At 41.7% G+C, this 11,573-nt stretch overlaps 1 protein-coding gene across 1 annotated transcript; it reads right to left on the bottom strand.

Annotated features, from left to right (window-relative positions):
- Positions 1 to 266: 266 nt before the first annotated feature.
- Positions 267 to 11,422, bottom strand: heatr3 (HEAT repeat containing 3). The gene is made up of 15 exons (XM_053316832.1): positions 11,181 to 11,422; positions 10,638 to 10,810; positions 7,803 to 7,890; positions 7,354 to 7,454; positions 6,921 to 7,030; positions 6,083 to 6,223; positions 5,485 to 5,780; positions 4,086 to 4,176; positions 3,672 to 3,826; positions 3,315 to 3,397; positions 3,050 to 3,186; positions 2,612 to 2,700; positions 2,204 to 2,347; positions 1,943 to 2,119; positions 267 to 1,666 (listed from the first exon to the last, which is right to left on the bottom strand). The coding sequence occupies exons 1-15, from the start codon at positions 11,328 to 11,330 to the stop codon at positions 1,553 to 1,555; spliced, it is 2,049 nt and encodes a 682-aa protein (XP_053172807.1). The 5' UTR covers positions 11,331 to 11,422; the 3' UTR covers positions 267 to 1,552.
- Positions 11,423 to 11,573: the final 151 nt, after the last annotated feature.

Here is an 11,573-nt window from a genome sequence, read left to right as displayed (position 1 = left end):
TATACACAGTGTGCATTTTTAAGTGTGATGTGCTTTAGAAATTGGTGTCAAAATAATCTCGGATTAATGTTTCTATATTGTTTAAACTCAACAAGAAATTAACTTTAGGAAATCCCTAACAGTATGAAGCAACAGCAGTGTTTCGCATCAAACCCCACTAGTGGTCATTATAGCATTTGACAGGAGATACAAAAACCCACACATACCTACCCCTGATCATTCATATTATACAAAGAAAACACTTCACAATATTCTTAAGAAATCAAGATTTATTTCAAAAAAGCCATTTATTCATAGCCTCATGACATTCTCCCTCAAATGTATCTCTGAAATTGTTTTTTTTGAGGATATGCAATTTAGTAATATTCCCCTGAAAACTTGACCAAAACTCAAATCTTGCAAGCATGTCTGACTCTCACTACATAAGAACTATCACTGCAAGTCCCTTTTTCATTTTTATTAAGAAGATTAAAGAAAACTTATAATTGTGACTTCATAAGCTTCTTAAATTATAATAAACTATAAATCAGATGCAAAGTAGATGATACCATCCTACAGGTCCATTATTCAAACCTGCTCTGTCGTCGAGCAGGTTTGTTGGCTGTAGCAGCAATTTTGCTGATAGATCACTATTAATCTATTTGTAGTTTGTTCTTAAGCAATTAATTAATGTTACTGACAGCAATGCTTTCAGTACAATTTGTTGGCTGCTGTGGCAACTTGTAGACAGAAAAGTTTACAAATGCACCACAGAAAAGCAGCTACAACTCCATACACACACAGTAGTGCCTCACAAAGTGTGCAAATGAAAACGGATTGGAGGTGAAGGAGGCACAGAGAGGAAGAGGTAGAGAGTCTGTGTACATCTCTAAAGGCAAAAAAAAGCCTTTGTTTTAATCAATTTTAGTCTTTTAACAAACTTGGCAGTGAGCTTCCAAACCCTTTCATCTTAGTGAATTAATGAAATCATGTTTTTTTCATCCTTAGGAAAGCCAATATGCTTAACAAAACAGTGATTAGATTACACAATATTCATAACTACAAAATCTTCTCTTTTCATAAAGTAGTAGAGACTACAATGCTTCCTGTACGTGCCTGCAATGTACAATTTTAAATAACCATTGAAATACAGGGCAAGAATTGGGGTATTGGTTTCAAAATCAGGTCTCAGCTCTTCACATCAGATCTATTAATGATACCTGGAACGTGGAAATACACAAATTCAAGTGTGACAACCATTTTGTGTTAAATGATGAATATGAACAGAGGAAGGAGAAGAAAAAAAAACACTGTACTGCAACATGCAGTAACTAAAAATTAATAGATTCCACCCTGTCTTTCTTCACAGCAAATATACATTCACATCACTAAGTAAATCATCATTATTTAGAGAATAGAAACATTGAAATCAAGCAATAACAAATGACCTACTACCAACATAATAAATACTTAATGGTTTCATAACCATATTCTGTCTCATTCTTTTACGACCCTGATATATATCTCTCCATCTTTCCAAAGCAGACAGGTTCAAACAGATCGCTGACAGTTCTCATTTCTTCACCACCTTCTCCAGATAACCGATGAATCTTCTCAAGTTGACTTTGATGTTGTCTAACACGCACAGCTGCTGAGGGCTGTACTTGCCTCTGCCTTCTTTACGGATCTAGGAAAAGAAAAGAAGAAAGAAAAGATGATGTTATTAAAAAAAAAAGTTTTAATAACCTGCTGGAAAGATAATGAGAGAATATCTGAATATTCTTTTTTTCTTAAAAACAAGGAGGACAATTAAGATTTTGGACCTGAACGATTATTGTTCCCTAAAACTTATAAGGTCATAGTAAGCACTGCTATTTAGAAGGAGGAATTTCTTATAACCAAAGGCAGATGAAACAAATAAAAAAACAAACAACAGGATTCAGAAAAGAAATAAATGTGGTACCTTGGCCTTAAAGACAGGTTGAAGTGCCTTCAGTGCAGGTAGTAACTGGATGTTTTTAGCTGCCGCCTCCGCCTCGTCTCCATCTGCGAAAACGTCAAACAAGGCGTCGAGGGCCTCTCCGTTTACAACCAGGTCCACGTCCTTTGTAGCTACTTGAAGTAAAGCGTTTCCAATCACCTGTGGGGAGGGGGGCAAGCTTTATTATTAGAAGCAGAAAAAAATATTCCAAAAAGAAGAAAAAGGAGAGGAAAGATATCATACCTGAAGGGTTTCAGCAGTACCCTTCTCTTTGGCTAACGTGCTGCCAGTGATGCCCAAGATGGCGACGGCATTGACCCTCACGCTGACAACCTCGCAGCGGGCGGCTGCTTCGCTCAGGCTCATCAGCTGCTGGGGGGTCATGTGCTAACAAAAACAAAACCAACCGCGCTGATATTGAGCTGTCCAAAATAAACATCATCAGCTGTGTTTTGGTATGAATTGGCAGTTGATTTTTTTTTTTTTTTTTTTACTTTTAGAGGAATACAAAGTCTAGCTTCTGTGTTGCCTCTGTATTTATTATAGTGCAACTCTTAAATCACTGAAGTGCACATTGTAAAAACTACCCATGAAAGGGAAATGTTTAAAAATCACCAAATGCACAGGACAAAGCTGTGATGTGGTCTGTACCTGGGGGATATTTTTAGAGGCAATCATCTGTAGAAGAGATCGCATGGCACTGATGACAGCCTCTAGGAACTCCTCATCTTTGGGTAGCTCTGAAAATTAAATAAAAAAGTGAATAAAATAAATTAAAAAAGGTAAAATGTATTTACTTACCACATGTATTAAATACATCAATCCTGCAGCTCTATATATGCTCATATGATATATATATATATATATATATATATATGATCATTCTAAAAATACATCAATATTTGTATCACATTTAATTGTGGTTTTCACTTTTTATTACAACTTTGATTCAAAATCAAAGAGTCTAACTATTTTTTTTCTTTTTCTTCACATTTGCATGTTATAGATATAAATGTAAGATTCTACTAAACCCAGAAATATTAAACGTGACTCGTGCTACTTCACAATTCTATGACATAAACTTGAGACCTGCTGCGCCAAAAACCAGTGTGGACAAGTGCTGTGCTGCTTCCTGCAGGGCTGCTGCTCCTCCCAGAGACTCAGCGTCCATGGTGGAGAGGATGCTGTGGAGGCATGTCAGTGCCCGGGACTGTACCCGCTGCATCCTGAAAGAAAGCAGGAAAAAATAAAAAACTATAACTAACTAAGAACTATACAAAGTGCAACAGGGCCTTTAACAAACTTTTTAATCAGACGGGGATGGTTTTTTAATTTTAATTTTTGAGAGGGTTACTTTTTTATCAGGCTTTTCCAGGACGGATTCTGGTGGCACACATCCATGGCTTCCTGTTTGGGAAACTGAGTCTTTTTGAGGACCTTTAATCAGGAGAGAAAAAAAAATATTAGAAACATCTTCATGCTATTCAGTGTTGTAGCATAGGTCATGCATGTGAATGAGATCTTAACCACATAATTAAACAAGATTCTAAGTATAGTAAAAGTATATTGAAATGAAAATTAACTACATTCAGATTCTTGTCTTTCTGACACTGTGATTATACTTTATTTATGTGATTGCTCCACTGAGGATAACTTGCAAATACTATTTGACTGAGGTGAGGTGTGACTGAAGAAGCCGGGAGGTATTTGCCTTTTCTGGGATGCTGTGATTGATCAAGGCCCCGTGAACCTCAGCGGACAAACACAGCGGAGACATCAGATTGGACAATCCGTCACAAAGGCCATCAGCACCCATTTCACTTTCATCGCTGCTCGAAGACTCCTCCCACTCGTCGTCAGACGGGTCTGAACAGACACACATATACGCAGGATTTGATCAGGGCGATCATCATGACACAGATTCAAATCGAACACTGACTGATGCGGAGTGACAGAAGGCATTCCCAGGCGCTCAAATTAACTCTTTTCATGCTTTTTTTTTGCTATAATAGCTTTTACGAGAGACAAACGCGCACTGGGTGGCCGTGTCACAGGAAATAATGTCGATAGGAAAAAAAAAAAAGTGCCCGGGGTCAGCACTGCTGTCCGTGCCCACAACACTCACCGTCAGAGCAGCACATGTTGACGATGATCTCTAAGGACGTTTGCTGGGCTGTCAGCAAGGCCATTGCCTCCCTCAGCTCCTCCTTGCCCCTCTGGACAAAAACAAACCAGCCATGTGAGTCAACATCCTACCAAAACGACGACCGTTATCAGCTATCAGCTACCCGCCACAAACAAGAGATTTATTTCTACATTTGCACCCAAACATTTAGAGTTGCAATTTTTCAGCTGTGATGCGAGTGAAAAAACCTGCTTGAAAATTGTTGTCATCTAGTCAGCCTACTTATTATGACTGTATGTCTGTTTAGCTGCTCTCCTGCGGATTTACAACGCTGGCATCGTTAAAAAAATAAAATAACCCCCATTGTGTAACCCACGATATAACAGGGTATTTTGGAACGTCATCGGGAATGTCACCCGCAATCTTGAGGCTCTGGCTGTGACTGAGCCGACAGGGACAGCTCTGTCTCGCCGAGGTCAGTGCTGGGGACTGTCATAGTGGTGGAAGCCAGAAGCCGGTCCCTAGTTGAACCCTGGTGAATGTCCCTAGTCTGCCCCCCTCCGCCCCCCTCCGCCCCCTCCACCCCCCTCCCCGAAACCCGACAGTTTGTCTGCTCTGTCAGTCTGGCTTGCGCTCGGGGATGACTCAAGCGCCACCTTTTCACCTGGCATTAACACGAGCCGCCAAAACACAGAAGTGGATCACATTCTCGCCTTAAAACACAAATTGCTGTACATATCACACCATTAGTGCTATTATTAACTCAGCTGAATTTAATACTTCATTTCTTTTAAAGATACAGTTGCACTACCCTTTTGTCATTTTACATCATTTTACATGAGTTTAGGGCAGCGCAGACAGCTGATGTTAAGAAGCTCTAGAGAGCCTGCGTGAGCGCTCGTTTTAAGTGCTGATTTGTTGAGAAAAGTGTAAAAAAAATTTTGCAAAATTAAAAGATCATTCATAGAAACGCTCAACTTCTGAGATCGATTGTCAGAAAATAGTCCCGAGATCTTGAGTTTGTTTCGATTTGCGTGTTAGTTAACATCTGTTTTTATCCTCCTGCAATCTGCTGATGAGGGAGACGTGCTGTGGAGAATGGAAAGGGGTTCTTAATCTCTCTGACAAGTGTGATTCACAGGTCAACTGTTTTGGCCAGAAGGGCTTACTGTATTGCATACTGAGATAAAGCCACATCTAGAGTGTTGAATTTAAATACTGACTTGGTTATGATCTCCCAGCATTTATCTGTGACATACTGATGAGAGGTTAAGGTGTTAATGTTCTAACATAACAGCCAAAGCCTCCATCTCTCACTGTCCTCAGCTTCTTTTTGACATGTATGCTTGTCTGAGAGTGTTAGTACTGGGGAGGGAGGGGGAGGGGGGGTACCACTTACAGGCAAGAGGTCAGAGAAATCGTTATCGACTCTTGCGGCTTTCCCGTTCTTCTTGTGTTTAGGTGCTTCCTCGCCCTCTTCGTCCATCTCCTCAACAACCAGCTCGACTGCCGCCTGGTCCTCCATGTCTGCCGCAGCTGGTGCGTTTCTGTGGCGCGCCTCCTCTGCTTGTCGGAGTTCAGGGATCAGCGTGCCAGCGTCCAGACCCAGGCACTGTGACAAAGTGGCTACCACGGCGCTGAGGGTCTGCGCCTGGCGGGCAGCAGGAAGACTTCCCTTCACGTTCCACAGTGTGCCTGAGGTGACACAGCAGGTTGAATTAGGGCTTAAGCGGGATTATTATAATTATTACAACTGAAGCATTCATCATCTGCAGTGTTTGATCTGTTTGTCTGGGTGCTGCAGCTTTGACAACTTACATAAAACTCAATAAAGAAAAAGGACATTTTCTCAGATTATACTTTTTCCAACAAGCGACTTCAACTACTTAATGTCACTTTCAACATTTGGAATGGTGCCAAGTTTCAGTTTTTGTACAATTTTTGTACAATTGGGGGGGGGGGGGGGAATGGGGCCATGACAAAGTGACAAATTGTACCTGCAGCCAGTGTCCTGAGGAGAGTGTGCGCCATGCCAGGCTGAGATGACAACAGCACAGTCTCCAGGGCTCCGAGCACAGCAGTGTTCATGCTACACAGCAGCTCTGGGTTATCCTCGGTCACAGTGTGCAGACAGTGGGCTGGGACAACACAGAAAGGAGGGAAGAAAAAAAAAAAGATTCAAATGCTGGCATCTCAAACTTGAGAAACCAAATGAGTTACTATCAGTATTACTGTAAGTGATGATAGTAATAGATATGATGGGACACATGAAATGCCAATGATCAGTTCACACCTCGTAAGTAATTTGTGTGATCACCCTAATTACAGAGCTTGGGGTGTCAGCTCCGTTTACACATTGTCATCACACTGAAAAGGTTTTCAACGCCGCGCATTGTGTTTAAGAACACCAATTTTCATAACTCCACACAATATCCATGTGAGCGCCTGTTATCTGCTGATTGATCCCGCTCTCATGTCTGTACCATGAACATAAAGCTACTGTAAGCAGTAACCTGTTAACTTAGCTTAGCATAAAGACTTGAAACGATAGGAAAAAGCTAGCCTGGTTCTGTCCAAAGGGATCGCGGGTGACTTCCTGGAGTCTCACCTGCCTATTGAACTGACCCAGCGGTGAAGTTAACAGTTATGTTACAATTTGGCACTGGTGAGGATCTGACTGTCAGTACTGCTTGGGGGGTACAATCACTTTTATGTCAACAGGACCGATGCCAGGATAAAGAGAACTCTGTGTCCTGATATTTGGGCAAAATTGAAGGAGACTGTAAATGAACATATGCACTCAACACCCTTACTAAAAAAAAAAAAAAAACCTACCAGCAGATATGGCCAGTTCCACGTTGCGCGGGTGACTGTCCAGACACTGGACGACCATATCGAGAAGACCCGATTTGTTGAACACAGTCAGCGCCTGGTTGCTGCTTTCACTGTCAGGATGAGGGGTGTGATACCAGAGATGAATACGCAAAGAGACACATTGTGCGTCATCTTAGGGTCAATAACTATGATTTAAGATCAGTAACAGACATTTGAGGATTAAAGTATATAAGGATCGTTCTCTGCTTCTTCCACAGCTATAGTGAATGTACCTTCCCTTTTTATACCTTACAGCTTCGTGAGCTGCCAAGTAGGCAACAGTTGCAGGATGGTAATACAGAGAACCAGTGTGCAGCAAACTATCCTTTGATAAACACAGTAAAAGGTTAAAAACACAGTGTTGTCAATCAGCCTGCCAGACCTCTTGGCTCACCATAGATTCCACAGCAGGTTCACAGCCTCATTGGCCACATCCTCCACTGCATTCTTCTGGTCATTCATCTGTACTGCAGCGCTCTCAAAGCCAGCACAGCACTGGAAAGAATTAAATTAGACTGTGTTCAGATGAAAGCAGAACAGGTTGGAACACCCATCGATAAAAATTCCTAAATGTAAACTGGCGAGATGTCTTTGTGTAGAAACATATAGTGCATCCACCTATTGTTTAGACTAGTAAAAACCTGTAAAAGTACACGACCCCTATGTTTCAACTTCCAGCTTCGTCCACAGGTCAGTGGTGAGCTCATTTTCATATCGTGAATATCTTTCTGTCTGGAGGGAAACCTCATTACTGAGGAGGATACGGTGTGCCCTGCTGGAGCAGCTGCTGATGAGGAGGAACTGAAGTGATGGGGTGAGCTAAAAGCAGCGGCGGCGTCTCACCTCTCTAAGCAAGGCTGTCAGAGGAGTCATGACGTCGTGCTTCACCATGTCTTCGCACACCTCCTGACCTCCACATGCACTCAGATTTCTGTTAGGGAGAAGGAGATACACGCTCATCAGTCAGTGGAAAGAATGTGCTGTTTTTGTTTAAGAGTGTGTGTGTGTGTGTGTGTGAGAGAGACAGAGAGAGCCTGGATACACACTGTGAGCAACTGTGGTATTTTGATATCCAAGACATAGAACTATATTTCAGGTTTGTTGGAGGAAAATATTAAGGTTGGACTCTGGCACTAAAACAAGTGTTGAGTGAAGAAGATGACGCTAGAAACAATTCAGAATATCATCATCGCTGGTGAAGTTCTTTAGTTTTCGGGGGAGTTTAAAACTATAAAAATAATAGAGAGGGACACGTAGCATAGGAATGTGTCAGCTTCCCCACACAAGAGCACACAGACAAACACAAATAAGTGTAAAGGTGTGCACATTATGTCATGAGACGCTAATAAAACGGGCCATTAAAATCAGGAACACTTCCCAGCACCTTCTCTCTTCTTGCAGCTATACCTTTTACTGGAGCATGGCGCCCCCTGTAGAATTAATATGACAAACACTTCATTATAGATTATAATACTATATAAACCCACACTAAATGTCATCTTAATTATTATGGAAACAAAAGCAGAAATATCCCACATGAAAAAAAATGATTGAAATACTGAGCTCTGCCTCTTATTGGAACCAAAGCTTTTCCCTCCGCTCTAATCCTCTGCTCATAATCTTTAACTACATGATATTTCTGCTGCAACTCTTCCCTTAAACCTTCTCATCTTTTGTAAATAAATAAATAAAATATAAATTATAATAAAATGACCCCCTTAAAGAGAATATCCAGATGTAACACAAAAACAATGGAAAGTCTAACACACTGGTAACACATACATGGTGTGGTATCAGTGAATCCTAATAGAAAACATATTGTGATGTGTGTGCCAGCATTTGTAAGCTGCCCAAAATGTACATAACACTTGATAATGAACACACTCGCAGGTGTTTTCACTCCTATGCCTGATTAGACACTTCTCAGGACAGCAGAGAGGTGTGTGTGTGTGTGTCTGAGATCATTCAGGTTCATTAAAAACACCTGTGTGGGTGTGCAGAGGGTCAAAGACTGAGACCTAAGTCATATGAACCAGATTTTAGTACTTTTTTTACTGTTTATTATAACCATCACTACAAAATGCGTCCTACATGCTCTTGCTCTTTAATGGTTTTGTTGGTACATGACCACGTTTTCTGGCACATGACCACGTTTTCTGGCACGTCACCACCATCAACAGTCGCCCAGCAGAACTGAAACTCGTGTAACTGCGTGCAAGGTATTAAAACAAACAAACAAACAGAGACTCACTTGTAAAAACACCGCCCCATTCATTTACAGCTGTTCAAAGGCTGCGTTCACATTACTGGACTTTTTGTGTTGACGGTTCACATTCATGTTTGGAAGTGACACGGAATAAAAAGGTGGGTTGCATGCGTTCAAGGACAACAACAATGTAATTTGTGCGGCAGTCAAATCGTAAACACGGACGTCACGGCTGTGCTGGCAGATGTTGAGATTATTCGTTGGTACGTGAATTCCGATCTGACTGTTCAGACAAGCGGTCCTCACAGCCAGACATCAGATATGAATCAGATCTAAAAGTAGCTCGGATCTGATGTTAAAAAAAAAAAATCTGCTTTGTTTACACTTCCCGTCAGATTTAAAACTGATTTAGGCTTCTTCAGCATATAATATGAACACAGCCAAAACCTCCACAGGGTACCTTTAAAACAGGACTTCACACCTTCACCACAGGCTAACACTCTGGATCAGCTGGTGGCACTCACTGGACTGTGCAGGGAGTTCTAATTTGGCAGATAGTTGGATTCTACCTTGATCCCTCAACAGGCCTTTATCACAGAAGACAAACTGTTTATACTGTAATACACTCATGACCTTTGGAAATATTAACATTAAGCTAAAAAATGCTAAACCGAAAAGTAGCACTATACTGAATCATTTCTCTCACTTTACATTAGAGCAGGGGTGTCAAACTCATTTTCATTCAAGGGCCAGACACAGCCAAATTTGATCTCATGTGGGCCGGACCAATAAAAAGATGGAAGGACGGACGAACAGACGGAAGGAAGGAAGGAAGGAAGGAAGGAAGGAAGATGAAGAAAAGATGGAAGGAAAGAAAGAAGGACGGAAAAGGGATAAGGAAGGAAAGGAAGAAAGGAAAAGAAGACAAGGAAAGATGGAAGGACAGAGGGAAGGAAACAAAGAAGGAAAGAAGTAAGGAAGGACAGATGACAGGAGGGAAGGAAAGAAAAGAAGACAGGAAGGAAAGTGGGCCGGATTGGACGCCTTGCTGGGCCGGTTCTGGCCCACGGGCCGCATGTTTGACATCCCTGCATTAGAGGGTAACCTTTTTCAGCAGATGTTTTGATATGTCACTGCAGGAAAAGCCTCTGTCTACTGTGGAAGTCTGTATATGTATAAAAAAGTGTCTATTTAAGAACCCTCAATAGAGATTTGTGAGGATTGTTGCAACCAAAGATTTAAAATGTGGATGTTTCAGCCCACTGAGCTTCACCTTCACTGGACAAACTCAGCCATTTGTTATATATTCCCTTTCACATAGTGACCTGCTGAGTGATTGCTATCCTGCTGTTTTTCCTGAAAGCACCTGAAGGCCAAAGATGAAATAATCATCTGAGCCAACAGACACTTTTGGGGGGAAACAGACTTCAGTTGGTGCAGCTCACAGCTCTATCACTCTACTATTGACTCACCTGAGTGCTCCGGTGGCGGTCTCCCTCACAGACAGGCTGCTGTCCAAAAGCATGGGCCCGAGGCGTCTCACAGCATCCCTCTGCAGGAAGCCTGGGATGGTTTGGCTCTGCTGCACCACCCGAGAAATGCTGGCACATGCAAACTCTCTCACGTCTGCACTGGGACTCTGCAACTGTGGAAGGAAGGAGATGAAATTAAAACACATGAATCTGACCTCTGACATAGTGCAGTGTGGTCAAACTATTCAATCACTCCCCAGCTGCACCAGTAATAAGGAGTTAAATCTGGTTTTAAGACACATGTCACTTTAAACTGACATATATTAAGTAGCTATGAGCAATCATTCTTAACATTAATGCTAAAATAAGACTTTTAACACATATAGAAACAAAATATTAGATCAAGTTTTCTCTATTGAGATAACTATGAAGCTGTAGATCCATATTCAATACTACCATTTAAACCTGCAGGGATATTTATACAGCGACATCTTTAATATGATGTCACCCCAGTTAGAAAACAGGACTGGACTGTGCTCATACTTTCTCCAACAACTCCGCAGCTGGACCACCACCATCATCATCATCGTTGTGCTCTTCTTCCTCGGCGTCTACTTCCTTCACAGCATTCACCGGCAAACCGACCGTGTTGAACTGCGGACGCTTGAACTTAGTGGTTTTACTTTTCCCCATTTCAGTCTTTGTTCAGAGGCTGTGGCGCATACACGTGTAGTTTTCTCTTCTTGAACTCACTGTGACTCCACGATCAGATCTCAAACACACTCAAGCCTTGCCAGGGCCATGTGGAAGATTGGTTAGCTGCCGTAAAGCGGTGGTTGCTAACGGAAAGCAGAAAAATATGTCGCAAAACACATCCCTATGCAATCCGTTTGAATGTTTAGTCATTCTGCTGTGTACTTCAAATACCAAATAAAC

This window comes from Scomber japonicus, chromosome 1 (assembly GCF_027409825.1).
Source record: "Scomber japonicus isolate fScoJap1 chromosome 1, fScoJap1.pri, whole genome shotgun sequence".
Lineage (NCBI taxonomy): Eukaryota > Metazoa > Chordata > Actinopteri > Scombriformes > Scombridae > Scomber > Scomber japonicus.
Note: the sequence above shows the minus strand (reverse complement) of the source record. Positions and strands in the feature narration are given on the sequence as shown.